Below are 25,351 nucleotides of genomic sequence, written 5' to 3' on the forward strand. Positions count from 1 at the left end.
TGGCAGGAAAAATATTAGCTAACATTGGATATAGTGATAGTAGAGATTTGGTTTGGCAGTGAAGGAGAAGGGGAACAGATCTGAGTCACGGGCAATAAGGGCTCAGTTTTGGAAAAGTTACATATAAAGTGCTTGCGGGATATTCCAGAAGTGTCCATTTGGCAGTTAGATTTAATTTAGAATGTGAGTATGAATTTCAAAGCCATCTATTTTATGTGGATATAAATGAAGCACCAGAAATGAACAAGATAAATGTGTAAAGATGGGGTGAATATTAAAGGTGAGAAGGAAAAACAACCCAGAATTGAATACCATGGAAGAAGCAAGGATCTAGATAAAGGGACTCATAAAAGTATATAGAAAGATATTTGGGAAGCCAGGTGGAAATGGTATGATTAGAATTGAAGAGTAGATAGTTTAAAGAAGGGAAGTGTGGTCAACAGTATGTGTATGTCAGACTACTTTTACTTGACTTTAAACTGCCTTTTAGATTTGACAACTAGAGGGTCATTAGTAACCTATATGAGATCACTTTTAGTAGAGGATTCCCAACTAGCTAGTGTGGGTGGTCTGCTTATGTTACATTGAATTGAAGAGTGACCATGAGGTGAGGAAGCATACCTAAAATAGGATAAGTATAGGCAATGATACCAGAGAATGTTGAACTTCTGGTTTTAGTATCTATGTTTAGATTAATACGGCTTCTACTTTATTATGTGGGTAATATATATGCGTGGTAGTAAAGTTTAGAAAGAAAGAAAGAATGGAAAATTCTCATAATCCTATATCTAGTTCATATCTTTGTAAATTTTACCATGCCTTTTCTCTCATCTTGTAGTCCCTTCTTATTTTCTTTAAGGGAGTTCATTAAAATAGAAAAATTATTTTGAGTGCATATTGCTTTGACTATAAATTACATACATGTCAAAAGAAAATACTACCTTTATCGTGTTTGCAGACTTACTATAAAGGCCCTGATAATAAATATACCAGGCTTTGAGGATCATACTACTTCTATGAAAATGTATCAACTCTGCTGTTGTAGCTTGAAAGCAGCCATGGACCATACATAAATTAATGGGTGTGGCTGTGTTCCTATAAGACTTTATTTACAAAGACAGAGTAGGTCAGATTTGGCCTGGGGGTATTACTTTACTTTGCTGAGCACTGCTTTATATGCTTCAGAAAGAATAACTTTTAATATTCTCTCATTTTTTGAATTCAGGATTTTTTTAGCACATAATTTTATGGTTTATGTGTATAATCAAGGATTTGTGAATTCATATCCTTCAGATGCTCAGGTAAGATTTAAGTTCTATATTTTACAGATTTATAAAATCTTTTTTAATGTTTTAAAAAATTTATTTATTTATTTATTTATTTATTTATTTATTTATTTATTTATATTAGAGAGAGAGAGAGAGAGAGAGAGTGAGCAGGGAAGGGGCAGAGAGAGAGAGAGGGAGACAGAGAATTCTGTGCCATTAGCACAGAGCCTGATGCTGAGCTCAAACTCACAAACATTGAGATCATGACCTGAACCTAAATCGAGTCAGACGCTTAACTGACTGAACCACCCAGGTGTCCCTAAAATCTTTTTTACATTGAATGTATGTTTTCCTAATACAGAACACTATTCATAGGTGATATAGTTAAGAATCCATTTATTGCCTCATTTCCCTCACTATTAGGTCTTCCCGAAGTCTTAGTAAATTAAAGACAAACTTGATGGACTGAGGCTTTTACTCTACCTAGAATATAGGCGCCATTTGGTTATTTAGTTTATTTATATTTTATTGAATAAATGAATATAAATTAAAGACTAATAGAAGCAAACACAAATATTATTGGACACAAAATCATACATTTTAAAACTTTTTTTAACCCTCATCCTATCCATCAATAAATTTAATTGATTCTACCCAGAATCCACCCTCTTCCTCTGTCTCCATCCACTGATACCACTCTTTTCCAAGTAAATGTTTGGATTATTACTGTAACTTCCTGAATAATCTCCTTGTTTCTATACCTTGCCCATCCCCTCAGTTAGTTCTCAACATGGCAACCAGACAGATCATATTTAAAGCCTAGACACATTATGTTGTTTTTGTGCTCAGAACCTTCCATGGTATGATCTCCTATTGTTCACAAAGTGAAAACTGAAGTCATTTCAATATCCTACAGCTTTTACACAATCTGGTCCTCTTTGCCTGACTTCATCTCCTGTTACTGTCTACCTTGTTTATTCTGTTCCAGTTATATTGGTCTCCTTGTTCTTTAACATACCAGACATGTTTTCCTTTCAAGATCTTTGTACTTTCTATTTTCTCTAATCCATATTGTTCTCTTTCTCAAGATTTCAAGATTCCCTTTCCTTACGGCCTTTGTTTAAAATTACTCTATTAGTCCCTGACTACCCCCTATTTTAAGTTGAACTCTTAACCTTAATACACTCTTACTTTATCTGTTTTATTTTTCTTCATAGTAATTTTATCTATTTGTTTCATTTTCTGTTTCCCCAGTGCATATAATTTTCATGAGAGCAGGGATTTTCATCTGTTTTTTTTTTTTTCACTGATGTATCCCCAGTGTCTAGAAAAATGCCTGGCACATGGTTAGCATAACAAAAATTTGTTGAAAGATTGAATTTGGACACCATGTCACTTCACTTTTATTGGATAGGACCATCAGTTTCTTTTTCTTGTTCCTTCTTCCTCCCCTTAGTTTCAGTATAAAGCAGTGTTTTAAAAAGAAATCTTACATTGGTTTCCACCAAAATTTATCTACTGTGTCTTGGAAATTATATAATCTTCCTTTTTTTTTTTCCCTCTCTGTGATAATGTTTGATGTATTTCTAGCTTAATTGTATTGTGGTCAGAGACCAAACTTTGTATGACTTCAGCTCTTTAAAATTTGTTGTCTTGCTTCATGGCTCAGAAGTTGATTTCATTTTTGTAAATGTTCCATGCTCTTTAAAAAGAAAGTGTATTCTACAGTTTTTGTTCTACTTATATTAGGTTGCTAACATGCTGTTTAAATCTTCTGTAGATTCTGAATGCTTGATTTATCAGTTACTGACAAATGTTATCTTTTAGTGTAATTATGCATTTCTTTATTTTTATTATTCTTTCAATTTTGGGCTTATGTATTTTGAAGCTATGTATTAAGTGAATACAGATTTGGAATATTTGTATCTTCCTGGTCAGTTGAAATTCTTTTCATTATGAAATGTCCCTCTTTATCACTAGTAATGCTTCTTGCCTTAAAGTCTTCATTTCCTGTATTAGTATAGGTCCAGAATCATCCTTTTGGTTTGTGTTGATATGGTGTATCTTTTTCTAGTTCTTTAATCTTTCTCTGCCTTTAAATTTTAGGTGTTTCTTTTTAGCAGAATATTAGATTTTTAAAGATATTCAGATTCATAATCTTTGTCTTTTGATTGATGAGCTAAATTTATATATTAGAAAGTAATTTAACATAAAATATGGGTAACACTTTGGAAGCAGGGTATAAAATAATAACCTCAAGTATTCATCAGAAGAGTAGTTAATATAGTGAAAGTGACAAATAGAGGGAAACTTTCTGAGTGTCACTTTATTCATATTGATATAAACCATGTAGCCTGTGAAAATACTCAGAAAGTTCTGGCAAGTATAAAAATAAGAAATCATTAGAAAGTTTTGTTAATCCTAAGTAACCACTTTTTTTTTTTTTTCATAGGCTCAGTGCTATTACCAGGGGTATGTTGAAGGATATCCCAATTCTGTTGTTACACTCAGCACGTGCACTGGATTGAGGTTATTTATTTTCTATCATTGATATGTGAACACTATAGTTAATGATTTTTGGCTGCAGTGAATTTGTTATGTTTATATTAAGTTTGGAGCTGGAAGAGGATTCCCATGTACAATGATATCCTTCAGTGAACATCTTTCTTCTCTTGTATCTCTTCACGTTCCTTGCTGACTAGAGACATTTCTAACTTCCTTGAAGGTTTAGATTTCCTAGTTTCTTTAATCTATATCTTATTTTTTCTTAACTACAGAAATGACAACTGAATGTACATGACTAGAGCAACTTGGAAGAGCTGTTTAGGATAACTTAGTTTTTCAGCAAATAATATTTTTGGTACTATGATATATCACCTACTAGCCTCGTGTTTGGAGATATAAAGATAAATAAAGACAAACAATCTTCTTCTTCAGGAAAATCACCTTCAGGGAGAGGAGACAAATTCTATATAAACAAATAGTTATTAATATAGTACTCATATTTTTCTAATAATATCACTGTTTTAAACTCTAAGAATTGTAGGGTTTCCTCCTTAATGCCTAGAGTTTTCCATTCTGTCAGGAAACTCTTCACCTTCATTTTGTAGTATAAGCTCCTTATTTTCACAAATAAATGTTCTTCGGTACTTGTTATATGGAACCCTGAAATTTGGTTTTTGGGAAGTGTCTTACTACTTAGCTATTGAAATATAATCTGTTTGCAGGAAATAATAGTTATGAAAGTTGTTTACTCTTTAAACTCATGTTTTTAATTTCTTATTCAGACTATGTACTTAATGAAAATACATGTATTTTCATAATTACTGCTAAATTTTATTTTTATAAATAAAATTACTCATTACATATAGTTTTGTTGTATAAGCAATATAAGCAGTTTTCAAAACCAACACAAAGCAGAGAGAAATTCATTAAGATTTCTATTTACTGTTGCTTTCTTTAAGTCACTGACTTGGAGGACAGGGAATTTCTTGATCACTGTAATGCTGTATACTTATATACCTAGCAACTGATTACATAATTTCTTCTGACTTTACAACTATGAAGAGAATGAAATGAAAAGTTAGTTTTGTGGATTGCAGGAGATCCTTTGTCTCTTCAGAGTTATCTCCAAAATGTAAAGAATTTGGCTAAAAATACTGAGCTCAGAAACATTCTTTACCATCCTCCTTCTTCTTTAGGATTCTGTCAGAATTTTATCATATAGAATTGATTGAAAGCACTTAACATTTTTATCCATAATTTTACAGAGGAATACTGCAGTTTGAAAATGTTTCTTATGGAATTGAGCCTCTGGAATCTGTAGTTGAATTTCAGCATCTTATTTATAAATTAAGGGATGGAAACAATGAATTTGCAGCTCTTACCAAAGATAACCGAGGCATAGAACAAAACCCAGTGGACTATAACATTATTATAAGTGAAAAAGTGAGTTTGTATGTGTTGTTTTTACTACTTTCAGGGAAATTATTGCTTTTATTTATGTATAAGAGAAATGTATTAACCTATTGTATAACTGTAGCAAATATTCTTTCCTTGAGAACATACTCATCTTTCCTTAATGTTAAAATTTCCTTTGAACCATACATTGCCTTTTTCTCCTTGCATCAATTGATCGTTTACTTTTTTATGACCCATTTTTATTTTAATTCTTATTTTGTTACATATTAATAACTTTCTAAAAATTAACTAGTGTGTATTCAATATAAATTTAATTTAGTTCAACTCCTGACTTTGTGTCTGTATTCCTGGAAGTTATTTAATAAGGACAGTGTTTATAAAGATTGCATTCATAAATAAGGAGTCAGCATTAAATTATATCTATAATTAAAATTAAAATGTTGAAAGCAAGATTGTTATGTATAGCCATGTAAATTGTTCCAGTGTTCACCTTGTATACTTTCATGTTTTAATTTTCATAAAAGTAATTGTGAAATAAAATTTTTTTCTAAGTAAATGTGGCATAAATATGCATAGTTTATAAAAGACATATATGGCAGTGTTAGTTGTTCCCAGTGCATGTTTTTCCATCTTCTTTCAGCTTAAAAAAACAAACAAAACCCCTCACAATTTAGCTGGGCATGTGAAAAAAGACTACATTTTTCAAACTTCCCATGTATCTACATAGGGTCATGTGAAGAAGTTATAGCTAGTGACATGTGAACAGGTATGATGTCTGTCATGTCTGGATTGAATTCTAAAGGAAGAGAGCTTATCTTCTCCTTTTCACTTCCTGCTGGTTGCAATGTGGACATGTTCATACATCATAGTCTACTAGGATGAGGATGATGCCATTCATGGCAGAACAATAATGTAGAGTGAGCCTTACTCCTGAAGAATTTACAAGACTAAACCACCATACCTCTTCAAACTTTTATGTAAGGGAGAAATAAACTTCCATTGTTTAATCCACTATTATTTTAGTGTCTCTGTTATAGATTCTAATCCTATGCCCCAAATAATACAAGGTTCAAGTGGATTTTGAAATGTACATGCAGCACCAAAGTGTTTAGTGATATATATAAAATTATATATAATATAATATAATATAATATAATATAATATAATATAATATATATTTATAATTTTAAATGAAATTTTGTTAACTAAATACTGAATTTTTTCCATCTAAGAATTTATAATGGTAATTTACAGTGGCTTAGATGAACAAGTGTGGTGGATAATGTTGGTCTCTGCCAAGATCCACTCTTATTGTATTTTTGTGGATATAAGGCAGGATGGTGGGACACCCTGTCTTTGGAGGTGGCTTTTGCTTTTAACATTCAGAATCTGTGACTCTTTTAAAAAAATTTATTTATACTTAAAAAGTTTTTTCCAGTTTTATTGAGAGGTAATTGGCATATAACATCTTATTAGTTCTAGGTGTATAACATAATGTTTTGATATTTACATATATTGCAAAATGAATTCCACAGTAAGCCTAGTTAACATCCATAGTTACAGTTTTCTTTCTTGTGATGAGAACTTTTAAGTTCACTCTCTTAGCAGCTCTCAAATATACATTACAGTATTATTAATTATAGTCACCTTATGTACGTTACATTCACAGAACTTATTTGTCTTATAGCTTGGAAGTTTGTACCTTTTGACGACCTTCATTCATTTTTCCCCACCCCCACCCATGTTGAATTTATTTTCATATATGGTGTAAGAAAGTGGTCAGTTTCATTTTTCTGCCTGTTGCTGCCCAGTTTTCTCAACACCATTTGTTGAAGAGACCTTTTTGGAATGCATATCCTTTCCTGCTTTGTTGAAGATTAATTGACTATACAGTTGTGGGTCCACATCTGGGTTTACTATTCTGTTCCATTGATCTATGTGTCTGCTTTTGTGGCAGTACCATACTGTTTTAGTGACTATAATATAGCATGAAATCCAAAATTGTGATGCCTCCAGTTTTGTTTTTTTTTCCTTTTTTTTAAATATGAAATTTATTGTCAAACTGGTTTCCATACAACACCCAGTGCTCATCCCAACAGGTGCCCTCCTCAATGCCCATCACCCACTTTCCCCTCCCTCCCACCCCCCATCAACCCTCAGTTAATTCTCAGTTTTTAAGAGTCTCTTATGGTTTGGCTCCCACCCTCTCTTTTTTTTTTTTCCTTCCCCTTCCCCCTGGTCTTCTGTTAAGTTTCTCAGGATCCACATAAGAGTAAAAACAAATGATATCTGTCTTTCTCTGTATGACTTATTTCACTTAGCATAACACTCTCCAGTTCCATTCACGTTGCTACAAAAGGCCATATTTCATTCTTTCTCATTGCTAAGTAGTATTCCATTGTGTATATAAACCACAATTTATTTTTTTTTAATATATGAAATTTATTGTCAAATTGGTTTCCATACAACACCCAGTGCTCATCCCAAAAGATGCCCTCTTCAATACCCATCACCCACTCTTCCCTCCCTCCCACCCCCCATCAACCCTCAGTCTGTTCTCAGTTTTTAAGAGTCTCTTATGCTTTGGCTCTCTCCCACTCTAACCTCTTTTTTTTTTTTCCCTTCCCCTCCCCCCATGAGTTTCTGTTAAGTTTCTCAGGATCCACATAAGAGTGAAAACATATGGTATCTTTCTCTGTATGGCTTATTTCACTTAGCATAACACTCTCCAGTTCCATCCATGTTGCTACAAAGGGCCATATTTCATTCTTTCTCATTGCCACATAGTACTCCATTGTGTATATAAACCACAGTTTCTTTATCCATTCATCAGTTGATGGACATTTAGGCTCTTTCCATAATTTGGCTATTGTTGAAAGTGCTACAATAAACATTGGGGTACAAGTGCCCCTATGCATAAGCACTCCTCTATCCCTTGGGTAAATTCCTAGCAGTGCTATTTCTGGGTCATAGGGTAGATCAATTTTTAATTTTTTGAGGAACCTCCACACTGTTTTGCAGAGTGGCTGCACCAGTTTGTATTCCCACCGACAGTGCAAGAGGGTTCCGTTTCTCCACATCCTCTTCAACATCTATAGTCTCCTGATTTGTTCATTTTAGCCACTCTGACTGGCGTGAGGTGATATCTCAGTGTGGTTTTTGATTTGTATTTGTTTTTCTTCTTTGGCTGTTCGGGGTCTTTTGTGTTTCCATACAAATTTTAGGATTGTTTGTTCTAGTTCTGTGAAAAATGCTTGTGTTATTTTGATGGGGATTGCATTAAATGTGTAGATGGTTTGGGTAGTATCGACATTTTAACAATGTTCTTCTAATCCATGAGCATGGAATCCTTTCCATTTCTTTGTGTCCTCTTTGATTTCTTTTATAAGTGTTACATAGTCTTAAGAGTATAGATCTTTTACCTCTTTGGTTAGGTTTATTCTTAAGTATCTAATTTTTTTTGGTGCAATTGCAAATAGGATCAATTCCTTGATTTCTTTTTCTGCTGTATTGTTATTGATGTCTAGAAATGCAACCCATTAATGTACGTTGATTTTATATCCTGAAACTTTATTGAAATCATGTATTAATTCTGGTAATTTTTTGGTGGGGTCTTTTGGGTTTCCTACATAGAATATAATGTCATATGCACATAGTGAAAGTTTGACTTTTTCCTTGCCAGTTTGGATACCCTTTATTATTATTATTTTTTGTTGTTGTTGTCTGATTGCTGAGGCTAAGACTTCTAGTACTGTATTAAATAGTAGTGGTGATAATGGACATCCTTGTCTTCTTCTTGACCATTTAGTTAAAGCTCTCAGTTTTTCCCCATTGAGGATGATATTACCTATGGGTCTTTCATATGTGGCCTTTATGATGTTGAGGTGTGTCCCTACTTTGTTGAGGGTTTTTATTGAGAATAGATGCTGCACTTTGTCAAATGCTTTTTCTGCATCTATGAGAGGATCATATGGTTCTTTTCTTAATAATGTGGTGTATCATGTTGATTGATTTGTGAATATTAAACCACCGTTGCAGCCCACTTGATCATGGTGAATTATTCTTTTAATATACTGTTGGATTTGTTTTGCTAGTATCTTATTTAGAATTTTTGCATCCATGTTCATCAGGGATGTTGGCCTATAATTCTCCTTTTTTAATGGGGTCCTTGTCTGGCTTTGGAATCAATGCTACCCTTGTAGAAGGAGTTTGGATATTTTCCTTCCATTTCTATTTTTTTGGAACAGTTTGAGAAGAACAGGTATTAAGTCTTCTTTAAATGTCTTGTAGAATTCCCCTGGGAAACATACGTGGCCATTTTGGGAGATTTTTTTTTGTTGGGAGATTTTTGGTTACTGAATCAGTTTCTTTGCTAGTTATGGGTCTGTTCAAATTTTCTATTTCTTCCTGTTTCAGTTTTGGTAGTTTGTATGTTTCTAGGAATTTGTCCATTTCTTCCAGAGTGCCCAATTTGTTGGCAATTGTAATATGTTTATGCAATGGAATATTCAGCCTTAAAAAAGAAGGAAATCTTCCCATCTGTGACAACATTGATGAACCTGGAGGATGTTATGCTAAGTGAAGTAAGCCATGCACAGAAAGACAAATAATACATGATCTCACTTATATGTGTTATCTAAAATAGTCAAACTCAGAGGCAAGGAATAAAATGGTAGTTGCCAGGACCTGAGGACAGGGAGAAATGGTGAAATGTTGGCCAAATGGTACTAAGTTTCAGTTATACAAGATAAGTGAGTTCTGGAGATTTAATATACAGTAATATGACTATAGTTAACAATAGCATATTGTAAACTTGAAATTTCCTGAGTGTTGATCTTACAGGTTCTCATCTCACACACACACACACACACACACACACACACACACACACACACACAGAAAATTGTAGCTATGTGAGGTGGATATGTTAATTAGCTTGATTGTGGCAATTATTTCACTATATGTGTATATATGAACATCTGATCTTATACCTTAAATACATATAATTTTTATTTGTCAATTATTCCTCAGTAAAGTGGGAAAATGATTTTAAAAGCTCAGGATAAATAATTTATGAAAGTTTTATATGCTTTTAAGTGTTCTTTATCTTTTTTCTAGTCACAATCAACTGTTCCGGATTTAATCCCTCTTTATCTAGAGATGCATATTGTGGTGGATAAAGCTTTGGTATGTGTTTTTCTTTTTCTTTGCTGTAAATATTTGGTGTGAATGCATGATTATCCCTAGCTAAAAAGGAATTTAAAAATTCCAAATTTTAGACTACATGTCAGAGAGAGAACAGTGAAAAAACTTGCGAACTGAAAAGCCAAATACTCAAAATTATATAATTGTTTTATTTTTATTTTTTAATTTACATCCAAGTTAGTTAAGTTAACATGTAGTGCAATAATGATTTCAGGAGTAGAACCCACTGATTCATCCCCTATGTGTAATACTCTGTGCTCATCCCAACAAGTGTCTTCCTCAATGCCCCTTGCCCATTTAGCCATCCCCCCACCCACAATCCCTCTAGGAATCCACAGTTTGTTCTCTATATTTAAAGAGTATCTTATGTTTTGTCCCTCTCCTATGTTTATATTATTTTTGCTTCCCTTACCCTATGTTCATCTGTTTTGAATCTTAAATTCCACATGAGTGAAGTCATATATTTGTCTTTCTCTAACTAATTTCGTTTAGCATAATACCCTCTAGTTCCATCCATGTTGTTGCAAAACGCAAGATTTCATTCTTTTTGATTGTCAAGTAATACTCCACTATCTATCTATCTATCTATCTATCTATCTATCTATCTATCTATATCTGTATCTATCTATCTATCTATCTATCTATCTATCTATCTATCTATGTATCTATCATCTATGTATCTATCTATCATCTATCTATCTATCTACCATATCTTCTTTATCCATTCATCTGTCAGTGAACATTTGGGCTCTTTCTACATTGGCTGTTATTGATAGAGCTGCTATAAACATTGAGGTGCATATGTCCCTTTGAAACAGAACACATGTATCCTTTGCATAAATACCTAGTAGTGCAATTGCTGGGTCATAGGGTAGTTCTATTTTTAGTTTTTTGAGGAAACTTCATACTGTTTTCCAGAGTGGCTGCCCCAGTTTCCATTCCCACCAGCAGTGCAAAAGGGTTCCTCTTTCTCCTCATCCTCTCCAGCATCTGTTGTTGACTGAGTTGTTCATTTTAGCCATTCTGACAAGTGTGAGGTGGTATCTCATTGTGGTTTTGATTTGCATTTCTCTGATGATGAGTGATGTTGAGCAATTTTTCATGTGTCTGTTAGCCATCTGAATGTCTTCTTATGAAAAGTGTCTATGTATGTCTTTTGCCCATTTCTTCACTGGATTATTTGTTTTTTTTTTTTTGTGTTGAGTTTGGTAAGTTCTTGGGGGCACCTGGGTGGCTCAGTCAGTTAAGTGTCTGACTCTGGCTCAAGTCATGATCTTGTGGTTCATGGGTTCCATGAATCCATGGGCGCTATGCTGGCAGCTCAGAGCCTGAACCCTTCTTTGGATTCTGTGTCTCCCTCTCTCTCTGCCCCTCCCCTGCTCGCTTTCTCTCTCTCTCTCTTAAAAATAAATAAACATTAAAAATGTTTAAAGAGATTGCTTTGGCTATTCAGTGTCTTTTCTGGTTCCATACAAATATTAGGATTGTTTGCTCTGGCTTTGTGAAATATGCTGGTATTATTTTGATAGGTATTGCATGGAGTATGTAGATTGCTTAGGGTAGTATTGATGTTTTAACAATATTTGTTCCTCCAATCCATGAGCATGGAATATTTTTCCATTTTTTGTGTCTTCTTCAATTTCTTTCATGAGTTTTCTATAGTTTCAGTGTATAGATTTTTCACCTCTTTGGTTAGATTTATTCCTAGGTATTTTATGGATTTTGATGCAATTGTAAATGGGATCAATTCCTTGATTTCTCTTTCTGTTGCTTCATTGTTGGTTTATAGGAATGCAACCAATTTCTGTGCTTGATTTTATATCCTGCGACTTTGCTGAATTCATGGATCAGTTCTAGCAGTTTGTTGGTGGAATCTTTTGGGTTTTCCATATAGAATATCATGTCATCTGCGAGAGTGCAAGTTTGACCTCCTGGCCGATTTGGATGCTTTTTATTTGTGTTGTCTGATTGCAGAGACTAAGACTTCCAATACTATGTTGAATAAGAGTGGTGAGAGTGGACATCAAGGGATGCTGTACTTTAGAGAGATGATTTATAGATATGGAATTTGACATTGGCACATTCCACAAAGTTTATTCAGATTTCAGCAGTTGTATATACACTCATTTGTGTGTTTGTGTGTGTGTGTGTGTGTGTGTGTGTGTGTGTAGTTTTATGCAGTAGGGCCACTTATGTAGCCTTATGTAATCACTGTCACAATCAAGACACTCAATAGTACCATCACTAATAAGACTCTCTCATGTTCTAACTTCATTGTCACATTTGTTTCTCCCTGCCTCCCTACACTTCTTAACCACTGGCAGTCACTAATTTGTTCTCCATCTCTTGGTTTCAGGAATATTGCATAAATGTTACCTTGTGGTATATATCCTTTTGAGATTTTTTAATACTCAGCATGTTTTCTTAAGTTTTATCCAGTTTAGTGAGTTACTTTTTATTACTGAACAGTATTACATGTTATGAATGTACCACAATTTGTTTAACCAGTTAACGACTGAAGGACATATGAATTGTTTCCAGTTTTTGGCTAATAGGAATAAAACTGTTATGGACATTTATGTATAGATTTTTTGTGAGCATCAGTTTTTATTTCTTTAGGCTAAATGCCCAGGAGTGCAATTGCTGGGTCATGTGGTCAGTACATTATTTGTTTTGAAAGGAGCTGTTAAACTTTCCAGAATGGCTGTATGATTTTACATTCCCACCGGCATACTTGAGTGGTCCAATTTATATTTATTTTTTTATTGTTACTATCTTATTTTGCACTGATCTAACTCCCAAGCAGTCTCAAACTTTTGAGAGTAGATGGAGAGTATATCTCAAACATACTACACAACAGATTGTATTTCAATTTAAAATTAATTTTGTTTTTCAGTATGATTACTTGGGCTCTGAAAGCATGATAGTAACAAATAAAATCATCGAAATTATTGGCCTTGTAAATGCAGTAAGTATTTTCCTTTTCATACTAGTTAGAAAAATTCATACTAGTTTTGAAATTATAATTGGCAATTAACTTAACGTGGCATTTCTGAATAATAAGCCATAGACTGAGCATGGATTTGTCAATGCATTGAATTAATTTCATGGTTATTGTAAAATAACAAAGATTAATTTTTCATGTATTTACCTCTTTTGTCTTTAGATGTTTGCCCAATTTAAAGTTACTATTGTGCTGTCATCGTTGGAGTTATGGTCAGATAACAATAAGATTTCTACAGTTGGTGAGGCAGATGAAGTATTGCATAGATTTTTAGAATGGAAAAAGTCCTATCTTTCTCTAAGACCTCATGATATTGCATATCTATTCATGTAAGAATAATATTTCAGTATTCTTAGAAAACAAAGATCTGTGACAATGATGTAGCTTAATTTAGGGAATTTTTATTCAGTTCTGATTATTCATACATTATTATATACTTCATTCAGGCATCATACTCTCTGGTTGTCAGTAAAAAAAAAAACTTGCCAAAATTTATCTCTATGCATACTAACTTTTTACTAATGAGATTGAGATTTCAATAGGTTAAACAGTTTCAGGACTCTTGGATCTGGTGGTGTCTCTCAGGTTGAACCCACAGGTCTAACTCCAGAGCCCATAATCTTAACTACTACCTAAAAAAATGGGACTTATCTTGTGAAGTTTATATTTTTGTTATGAAGTTCTGATCAAAGGCTTGGTAAAGTAGGTTAAAAATAGTTTATCCTAATGGATTTTCTGCATTATTTTATTTTATTTATTTTATTTTTTATTTTTTTAAAATTTACATCCAAATTAGTTAGCATATAGTGCAGCAATGATTTCAGGAGTAGATTCCTTAGTGCCCCTTACCCATTTAGCCCATCCCCCCTCCCACAACCCCTCCGGTAACCCTCAGTTTGTTCTCCATATTTATGAGTCTCTTCTGTTTTGTCCCCCTACCTGTTTTTATATTATTTTTTGTTTCCCTTCCCTTTTGTTCATCTGTTTTGTCTCTTAAAGTCCTCATATGAGTGAAGTCATATGATACTTGTCTTTCTCTGATTGACTAATTTCACTTACCATAATACCCTCCAGTTCCATCCATGTAGTTGCAAGTGGCAAGATTTCATTCTTTTTGATTGCCGAGTAATACTCCATTGTATATATATACACCACATCTTCTTTATCCATTCATCCATCGATGGACATTTGGGCTCCTTCCCTACTTTCGCTATCGTTGATAGTGCTGCTATAAACATGGGATGCGTGTGTCCCTTCGAAACAGCACACCTGTGTCCCGTGGACAAAAGCCTAGTAGTGCAATTGTTGGGTCATAGGGTAGTTCTATTTTTAGTTTTTTGAGGAACCTCCATATGTTTTCCAGAGTGGCTGCACTGGCTTGCATTCCCACCAACAATGCAAAAGAGATTCTCTTTCTCCGCATCCTCTCCAACATCTATTGTTGCCTGAGTTGTTAATATTAGCCATTCTGACAAGTGTGAGGTGGTATCTCATTATGGTTTTGATTTGTATTTCCCTGATGATGAGTGATGTGGAGTATTTTTTCATGTGTCGGTTGGCCATCTGGATGTCTTCTTTGGAGAAGTGTCTATTCATGTCTTTTGCCCATTTCTTCACTGGATTTTTTGTTTTTCGGGTGTTGAATTTGATAAGTTCTTTATACATTTTGGATACTAACCCTTTATCTGATATGTCATTTGTAAATATCTTCTCCCATTCTGTCGGTTGCCTTTTAGTTTTGCTGATTGTTTCTTTTGCTGTGCAGAAGCTTTTTATTTTGATGAGGTCTCAGTAGTTCATTTTTGCTTTTGTTTCCCTTGCCTCCAGAGAGAAACATGTTGAGTAAGAAGTTGCTGCAGGCAAGATCAAAGAGGTTTTTGCCTGCTTTCTCCTCAGGATTTTCATGGCTTCCTGTCTGACGTTTAGGTCTTTCATCCATTTTGAGTTTATTTTTGTGTATGGTGTAAGAAAGTGGTCCAGGTTCATTCTTCTGCATGTTGCTGTCCAGTTTTCCCAGTACCACTTGCTGAAGAGACTGTCATTATTCCATTGGATATTCTTTCCTGTTTTGTCAAAGATTAGTTGGCCATACATTTGTGGGTCCATTTCTGGGTTCTCTATTCTATTCCATTGATCTGAGTATCTGTTCTTGTGCCAGTACCATACTCTCTTGATGATTACAGCTTTGTAGAACAGCTTCAAGTCCAGGATTGTGATGCTTCCTGCTTTGGTTTTCTTTTTCAAGATTGCTTTGGCTATTCAGGGTCTTTTGGGTTCCATACAAATTTTAGGATTATTTGTTCTCGCCCTGTGAAGAATGCTGGTGTTATTTTGGTAGGGATTGCATTGAATATGTAGATTGCTTTGGGTAGTATCGACATTTTAATAATATTTGTTCTTCCTATCCAGGAGCATGGAATCTTTTTCCATTTTTTTGTGTCTTCAATTTCTTTCATAAGCTTTCTATAGTTTCAGTGTATAGATTTTTCAGCTCTTTGGTTAGATTTATTCCTAGGTATTTTATGGATTTTGGTGCAATTGTAAATGGCATAGATTCCTTGAGTTCTCTTTTTGTCGCTTCATTGTTGGTGTATAGGAATGCAACCGATTTCTGTGCATTGATTTTATATCCCGCAACTTTGCTGGATTCATGAATCAGTTCTAGCAGTTTGTTGGTGGAATCTTTTGGGTTTTCCATATAGAGTATCATGTCATCTGTGAAGAGTGAAAGTTTGACCTCCTTCTGGCCAATTTGGATGCCTTTTATTTATTTGTGTTGTCTGATTACAGAGGCTAAGCCTTCCAATACCATGTTGAATAACAGTGGCGAGAGTGGACATCCCTATCTTATTCCTGACCTTAGGGGGAAAGCTCTCATTTTTTCTCTATTGAGGATGATACTAGTGTTGTGTCTTTCATATATGGCTTTTATGATCTTGAGGTATGATCCTTCTATCCCTACTTTCTTGAGGGTTTTTATCAAGAAAGCATTCTGTATTTTGTCAAATGCTTTCTCTGCATCTATTGAGAGGATCATATGGTTCTTATCCTTTCTTTTATTGATGTAATGAATCACACTGATTGTTTTGTGGATATTGAACCAGCCCTGCATCCCAGGTATATATCCCACTTGGTCATGGGGAATAATTTTTTAATGTATTGTTGGATCCGGTTGGCTAATATCTTGTTGAGGCTCTTTGCATCCATGTTCATCAGGGAAATTGGTCTATAGTTCTCCTTTTTAGTGGAGTCTCTCTGGTTTTGGTATCACGGTAGTGCTGGCTTCATGGAAAGAGTTTGGAAGTTTTCCTTCCATTTCTATTTTTTGGAACAGCTTCAAAAGTATAGGTGTTAATTCTTCCTTAAATGTTTGGTAGAATTCCCCTGGAAAGCTAACCTGCCCTGGACTCTTGTTTTTTGGGAGATTTTTGATTACTAATTCGATTTCCTTACTGGTTATGGGTCTGTTCAAATTTTCTATTTCTTCTGTTTCAGTTTTGGTAGTGTATATGTTTCTAGGAATTTGTATATTTCTTCCAGATTTTATTGGCATATAATTGCTCATAATATTCTCATTGTTTTTATTTCTGCTGTGTTGATTGTGATCTCTCCTCTTTCATTCTTGATTTTATTTATTTGGGTCCTTTCCTTTTTCTTTTTGATCAAACTGGCTAGGTGTTTATCAATTTTGTTAATTCTTTCAAAGAACCAGCTTCTGGTTTCATTGATCTGTTCTACTGTTTTGTTTTTTTTTTTTGTTTTTGTTTTTTGTTTTTGATAGCATTAATTTCTGCTCTAATCTTTATTATTTCTTGTCTTCTGCTGGTTTTGAGTTTTATTTGCTGTTCTTCTTCCAGCTCTTTAAGGCGTAAGGTTAGGTTGTATATCTGAGATCTTTCTTCCTTCTTTAGGAAGGCCTGGATTGCTAATACTTTGTTTTTTTTTTTTTTTTTTTTTTTTTTTTTTTCACAACATGTGCTTCATTTTATTAGAAGGGAGTACATATAAATACAGTCTTTTGAAGAGAAAATAGAGTTATTAAATTATTTTAATTTTCATGCCATCATAAAACAGTAATAGAAGCTATCTTTATTTTTTTTTTTTATTTTATTTTTTAATATATGAAATTTACTGTCAAATTGGTTTCCATACAACACCCAGTGCTCATCCCAAAAGATGCCCTCTTCAATACCCATCACCCACTCTTCCCTCCCTCCCACCCCCCATCAACCCTCAGTTTGTTCTCAGTTTTTAACAGTCTCTAATGCTTTGGCTCTCTCCCACTCTAACCTCTTTTTTTTTTTTTTTCCTTCCCCTCCCCCATGGGTTTCTGTTATGTTTCTCAGGATCCACATAAGAGTGAAACCATATGGTATCTGTCTTTCTCTGTATGGCTTATTTCACTTAGCATCACACTCTCCAGTTCCATCCATGTTGCTACAAAAGGCCATATTTCATTTTTTCTCATTGCCACGTAGTATTCCATTGTGCTAATACTTTGTTCTTATGACCGCCTTTGCTGCATCCCAGAGGTTTTGGATTGTGGTGCTATCATTTTCATTGGCTTCCATATACTTTTTAATTTCCTCTTTAACTTCTTGGTTAGCCCATTCATTCTTTAGTAGGATGTTCTTTACTCTCCAAGTATTTGTTACTTTTCCAAATTTTTTTCTTGTGGTTGATTTGCAGTTTCATAGCATTGTGGTCTGAAAATATGCATGGTATGGTCTCGATCTCTTTGTACTTAGGGCTGATTTGTGTCCCAGTATATGATCTATTCTGGAGAACATTCCATGTGCACTGGAGAAGAATGTATATTCTGCTGCTTTAGGATACAATGTTCTGAATATATCTGTTAAATCCATCTGGTCCAGTGTGTCATTCAAAGCCATTGTTTCCTTTGGATTTTTTGATTAGATGATCTGTCCATTCCTGTGAGTGGGGTGTTGAAGTCCCCTAATATTATGATATTACTATCAATGAGTTTCTTTATGTTTGTGATTAATTGATTTATATATTTGGGTTCTTCCACATTTGGTGCATAAGTGTTTACAATTGTTAGGACTTCTTGGTGGATAGGCCCCTTGATTATGATATAATGCCCTTCTGCATGTCTTGATAGTCTTTATTTTAAAGTCTAGATTGTCTGATATAAGTATGGCTACTCCGGCTTTCTTTTGTTGACCATTAGCATGATAGATGGTTCTCCATCCCCTTAGTTTGAATCTGAAGGTGTCTTTAAGTTCAAAGTGGGTCTCTTGTAAACAGCATATAGATGGATCTTGTTTTCTTATCCATTCTGTTACCCTGTGTCTTTTGATTGGAGCATTGAGTCCATTGACGTTTAAAGTGAGTATGAAAGATATGAATTTATTGCCATTATGTTGCTTGTAGAGTTTCTGGTGGCGTTCTCTGGTCCTTTCTAGTCTTTGTTGCTTTTGGTCTTTATTTATTTGTTTTTCCCCCATCTTTTCTCCCTTCAGAGAGTCCCCATTAAAATTTCTTGCAGGGCTGGTTTAGTGGTCACAAACTGCTTTAAGTTTTGTTTGTGTGGGAAACTTTTTATCTCTCTTTCTGTTTTGAATGACAGCCTTGCTGGATAAAGAATTCTTGGCTGCATATTTTTCTGATTCAGCACGTTGAATATATCCTGCCACTCCTTTCTGGCCTGCCAAGTTTCTGTGTATAGGTCTGCTGCAAACCTCATCTGTCTTCCCTTGTAGGTTAAGGACTTTTTTCCCCTTGATGCTTTCATGATTCTTTCCTTTCCTGAGTATAATGTGAATTTGACTGTGATATGCTTTATTGATGGTCAGTTTCTGTTGAATCTAGTGGGGGTCTTCTGTGATTCCTGGATTTTGATGTCTGTGTCTTTCCCCATGTTGGGAAAGTTTTGTGCTAGGATTTGCTCACATAACACTTCTACCCCTATTTCTCTCTCTTCCTCTTCTGGGCTCCTATGATTCTGATGTTATTCCTTTTTAATGAGTCGCTGATTTCTCTAATTCTTAAATTGTGCTCTTTTGCGTTAATCTCACTCTTTTTTCTGCTTCATTATTCTCCATAAATTTGTCCTCTATATCGCTGATTCTCTGTTCTGCCTCATCCATCCTTGGTGCCATGGCATCCATTCGAGATTGAACCTCAGTTATAACATTTTCTATTTCATCCTGACTAGCTTTTACTTCTTTTATCTCCACAGAAAGGGATTCTAATCTATTTTTGATTCCAGCTAGTATTCTTATTATTGTGATTCTAAATTCTGGTTCAGACATCTTGCTTGTATCTGTGTTGGTTAGTCCCTGGCTGTCGTTTCTTTCTGCTCTTCTTTTGGGGTGAATTTCTTCGTTTTGTCATTTTGAAGAGAGAAAAGGAATTAATGAGGTAAAAAACTGAAAATTAACAAATATTAAAATTAAAAAATTAAAAACAAATGCACACACACAAAATTGAATAAATTATGCTAGATCCTAGGTGTGTTTTGGTCTGGGTGTTGAAAGGGGCTTGATACATTAGAGAAAAAATGGGAAAGAAAAAAAAAAGGAAATCTTTTAAAATTTGAAAATTAAATACACTGAAGTAGACTAAAATGAAATGATGGAAGTAAAATAGAATTTGAAAAAATTTACACAAAAGTTAAAAATATAATAGAAAAAAATAACTTTAATAAAAGTGATTTTTTTCTCTTTTTGTACTCAAGAAAAAGAAAAGAAACAAAAAAGAATAGAGAAAGTTGAATAGATGGATTGGCGAACAGACTGAAATATGACTGAAATTACTTCGTTTTCCTCTAGAAGTCAAACTATGAAGCACTTTATAGTCCATACACTAAGCAGGCGATGAGACTTGTGTTCCTGAAGAGCAAGGTTGCCCAGTTGGGCAGGGCTTAGGGTAACGGCTCCATTCTTCACTAGATGGTGCTGGGAGCCTCTTGAGGTGGATTGTTGTGGTGCTTATAGGTGCGTATGCACATGCATGGGAACGGTGACAATGGCGGCACCCAGCTACCCAGTCTCTAGTATTGGAACTCTGTTCTCCCTGATCAGCAATTACACACATGTCCTTTGCCTTCGGCCTCTGTCTACTCCCTGCTTTTACATAGTCTCTGATGAAGTCCCAGGCAGCACCTCCCTCCTGAGTTTTGTCTCAGATGTGGCTGTGTTTCTCAACCCCTTACTTCTGAGGGACTGTGGCTTTGACCCATTCTGCCCCTCTGCAGGAGGGTTTCACTGAGTAATGGCTGGGTGTTGGCCACATCCAGGAATGTTTGCGGGACCATGCTGCCAATCCCCAGAGACTGCGGCTGGGTGTCAGCCCACCCCAGAAAAAGTTTGCAAGATAGTGTAGCAGCAGTGTTTCAGGGATTATGAAAAATCACAACACACATTTGGCACCAGGATTCACCCTTAATGACGTTGTTCCAGCACCAGCGAATGTGGTTGTTCTCCCGGGTCCACTGGGGCATTGCCTTTGGGGGACACACACAGCCTCTACCAGGTGTCCTCTCAGCAGTGGAACTGCTTCTCCCCGTGTGGCCTGAGAACCTCCTGGACCCCACTCTGCTCCTGGGGATTCGGCCTTCCCACCAGAGCACCGCCAGGCATTGAGCTGCAGAGTTTCAGACTCTGTGCTCTCCCTTTTTTATAGTCTTAATGGAATTTATTTTATTTAAAAATTTTTTTTAATGTTTATTTATTTTTGAAACAGAGAGGGACAGAGCATGAACAGGAGAGGGTCAGAGAGAGAGGGAGACACAGAATCTGAAGCAGGCTCCAGGCTCTGAGCTGTCAGCACAGAGCCCGATGCGGGGCTTAAACTCACAGACTGTGAGATCATGACCTGAGCCAAAGTCAGATGCTCAACCCACTGAGCCACCCAGGCGCCCCTATTGTCTTAATGGAATTTAAACCCTCTCCTTTCTCCTTTCTCCCTTTCTAGTTCAGTCCCTGTGTCTGTTTCCACTTCTCCATTTTCTGTCTATCTGCTTTGGCGGGGGGGGGGGGGGGGCTTTTCCTGTATTCTCCTCCTGCCCTGTCTCCATCCTCTCTCCACATACAAAAGTGGCTCCCTGCCCTCCGCAGCTTCTGTCTCCCCCAGTTCACCTCTCCGCACTGCATACCTACTGAACTCTGTGGTTCAGGTTGTGCAGATTGTTGTGTTAATCCTCAGACCACTTTTCTAGGTGTGCAGGATGGTTTAGTGTTGGTCTGGCTGTATTTCATGGATGCGAGACACACAAAAAACTTCCATGCTGTTCCGCCATCTTGGCCTCTCTCCGGGAAACAGTTCTTAAGGACTCATCAGACTCTGTGGCTACTCACAAGGCCTAGAACAGAGGACGGAAATGCCCAGTATTCCTGTGAAAGAGGGAATTTAACACACATCTAAGGGCCTAAGGAATTAGTTTTCAAAGACAGAGGCCATAGGTGCCATTTTGTGCTTTCCTTCTTCATTACTCTGGGTTGCTGGAATCTCTCAGAAAGAGCTTGTGTCTCATTTGGTGCCACAGTTTTTATGGTTGCTACCCACCGGATACCTGTTGATCACCTGGCTCTGGTGGTCATTGGGTTTACTTTCATGGGTCCTATAGGACTGTAGCTAATGGAAAAATAGTTGTTGACTGGCTATACCCCACCGGGCACAGTACAGAGACAAGAAACTGAAATGCACGTCCAGTCTTTCTGTGAAAGAGGCTTATTAGTTATCTTCTTAGCTCTGGCCTCAGGGCCACATAGCTATGTACACATTGAATTAAACACACATCTGGAGACTGACTGTAATCCTCTTCAGAGACTGGGGAGGCTAGCAGGCGCCATCTTCATATCCTTCCTCTGTCCTGCCCAGGTCTTTGTTGTCTCCAAAGAGAGGAGCTTGTGCACATGTCTGATGCCTTAAGCCCAGAGGATACACCCCTTGTTAGCCCAGATTTGGTGGCCAGTGGAGCTTGTGTTCACAGGGTGAAGGGGTGGTTACAAATAAAGAAATGGTTCTTGATTGGCTATCACCCCAGGGTTCAGCACAGGAGTAGACCAAAATGCCAGTCTCCCAGTCTTCTCATGAAAGAGTTACATTTGCATACATTAAAGACTTCTGTCTTAGTGTCTGGCTTCTAGTCAGCCTGAATCTAGATGCTGACTGAGATCCTCCTATTTGGGACAGTGACAGATCTTGGCACACCAACTACTGGGACCTTTTAAATTTTTTTGATGTTCATTTATTTTTGAAAGAGAAAGAGAGAGAGAGAGAGTGCGAGTGGGGGAAGGGCACAGAGAGAGAGAGGGAGACACAGAATCTGAAGCAGTCTCCAGACCCTGAGGTATTAGCACAGAGCCCGACCTGGGGCTCAAACTTGTGAATCGCAAGATCATGACCTGAGCCGAAGTAGGATGCTTAACTGACTGAGCCACCCAGGTGCCCTGACACCATTTGAAAATATTTTAAAAATAGATGTTGCTTGGAGAATCACAAAGGCTTGAGAGACTACCAGAGGTAGGACAAGATTGAATGATAATGTTTATATCCTAAACAAGGTCACTCCTTTAAGACTGAGAAAGGTAACTGATTTATTTAATGCATAGAAACTAATACAAAGTCAAGCAAATACAAAACAGGACTATGTTGCAAATGAAAGACCAAGATTAAATTTCAGAAAAAGATCTTAATGAAATGGTTATAAGTGATTTACCTGATAAAGACCTCAAAATAATGGTCTTAAAGATGCTGTTTGAGCTCAGGAATGTTTGGACAAGGTGAGAATTTCAATAAAGAGACAAAATGTAAGGAAGTACAAAATAGAAATCATACCGCTAAAGATATAACTGAATGGAAAGAGACATTAGAAGCGTTCAGCAGCACATTAGATGAAGTGAAAGAAAGCATCAGTGAACTCAAAGGTCAGTGGAGCTCACCCAGTCAAAGCAGCAAATAGAAAAAAAGAAAGAAGAATAAAAGTAGCTTCTTAAGGGACTTATGGGAGAATGCCAAGCAGACCAATATTCACATTACAGGCATATCAGAAGGAGAAAAGAGTAGAAAACTTTGGTGAAGAAATATGCCTGAAAACTTCCCTAACCTCGGGAAGGGAATAGGCATTCAGATATGGTAATTCCAGAGAGAACCAAAAAAGCCAAAGCCAAAGAGACTCACACCAAGATACATTAAAATCAAATTGGTGAAAGTTAAAGAAGAGGGAATCTTAAATGCAGCAAGAAAAAAATCCCAAATTGTTACATACAAGGAAACCCCATAACACTATTAGCAGATTTTTCAGCAGAAACTTTCCAGGCCAGGAGGGAGTTGCATGATACATTTGAAGTACTGAAAGAAAAAGAATGTTTATTAGGAATACTGTACCTAGAAAAATTGAGGGAGACATAAAGAGTTTTCCAACAAGCAAAACCTAAAGGATATCATAACCACTAGACCAGTCTTACAAGAAATGCTAAAGGGATATGTTTAAGCTAAAATGAGATGGGCACTAATTAGTAACAAGAAAACACATGAAAATATAAATCTCACTGGTAAAGGTAAAGTAATAGTAAAATCTAGGGGCACCTGGGTGGCTCAGTTGGTTAAGCATCCAACTTTGGCTGAGGTCATGATCTCACGGTTGGTGAGTTTGAGCCCCGCGTTGGACTCTGTGCTGACAGCTCAGAGCCTGGAACCTGCTCCAGATTCTGTGTCTCCCCTCTGTCTGCCCCTCCAATGCTCATGCTCTGTCTCTTTGTGTCTCTCAATAATAAATAAAAGTTAAAAAATTAAAAAAACAAAAGTAAAATCCAGATAAATCTAATGTTGTAAATGGGATGGGTTCATCACTTATAAAGATAGCAAGAAAGTTTAAAAACAAAGTAGTAAACACAACTATAACTACAATAATTTTTTAAAGAATACACAAGGTCGAAAGATATAAATTGTGACATCATAACAAAACATGGGGGTAAAGGCAGTAAGAATGTAGAGTTAGAATGTGTTCAAAGTTAAGTTTTTTAAAATTTTTTTTAACTTTTATTTATTTTTGAGAAACAGAGAGAGACAGAGCATGAATGGGGAGGGGCAGAGAGAAAGGGAGACACAGAATCCAAAGCAGGCTCCAGGCTCCAAGCTGTCAGCATAGAGCCTGATGCAGGGCTTGAACCCACCAACTGTGAGATCGTGACCTGAGTTGAAGTCGGATACCCAACCTACTGAGCCACCCAGGCGCCCCCTAAAGTTAAATTTTTATCACCTTAAAGTAGACTGGTACAAATATAATTTGTTTTGTGTAAGTCTCATGATAACCACAAACGTAAAACCTACAAACCTTTGTATTATACATACAAAAGGTAACATGAAATGAATGTAAACATACCATTACAGAAAATCATCAAATTAAAAAGGAAGAGAGCAAGAGAAAGAGAAATGAACAGGGCAGTTACAAAGCAGCCATAAAACAATAAAATGGCAATAAGAATATACCTGTTGTTGGGGACTATCTATGATTGTTTAAATGTAAATTAACTTCTTCAATCAAAAGACAGAGTGGCTAAATGGATAAAAAACAAGACACATTTCTGTGGTGCCTACAGTGTTCTCACTTCATATGTAAGGAGGCATACACACACTGAAAGTGAAGGAATGGAGCCAGACAAAATCAAAAAGGAAACAATGGCCTTAAATAACATATTAGATCATATGGACTTGATATATACAGAATATTACTTTTAAAACCAACACAATGCACTGTATTCTCAAGCACATGTAGGACATTATCCAGGATAGATCATGTGGTAGGCCACAAAACAAGTCTTAATAAATTTAAGAAGACTTAAAGCATATCTGGTATTTTTTCTGATCACAATTGTATGAAACTGGAAATGAATACAAGAAGAAAACTGGAAAATTCACAAATGTATGGAGCTTAAACAAATGCTACTGAAAAAAGTAATGGGTCAAAAAAACCAAGAGAGAAAGC

The 25,351-nt window shown here is 35.8% G+C and overlaps 1 protein-coding gene across 6 annotated transcripts in view; it reads left to right on the plus strand.

The window, feature by feature from the left end:
• Window positions 1-25,351, plus strand: part of ADAM32 (ADAM metallopeptidase domain 32) — a 174,394-nt gene that overhangs the window by 24,192 nt on the left and 124,851 nt on the right. For all 6 annotated transcript variants that reach the window (XR_009615993.3, XM_078445534.2, XM_060653507.3 and 3 more), the window contains 6 exons: window positions 1,226-1,301; window positions 3,721-3,797; window positions 5,039-5,216; window positions 10,308-10,376; window positions 13,291-13,362; window positions 13,561-13,727. Coding sequence is in view for 5 of the 6 variants with exons in the window: in XM_078445534.2 (XP_078301660.1) it covers window positions 1,226-1,301; window positions 3,721-3,797; window positions 5,039-5,216; window positions 10,308-10,376; window positions 13,291-13,362; window positions 13,561-13,727 (639 nt within the window). In the remaining variant the exon portion in view is untranslated. The remainder of the gene's footprint in view (window positions 1-1,225; window positions 1,302-3,720; window positions 3,798-5,038; window positions 5,217-10,307; window positions 10,377-13,290; window positions 13,363-13,560; window positions 13,728-25,351) is intronic.

Source organism: Panthera onca, chromosome B1 (genome assembly GCF_046562875.1).
Source record: "Panthera onca isolate mPanOnc1 chromosome B1, mPanOnc1 haplotype 2, whole genome shotgun sequence".
NCBI classification, from domain to species: Eukaryota; Metazoa; Chordata; class Mammalia; order Carnivora; family Felidae; genus Panthera; species Panthera onca.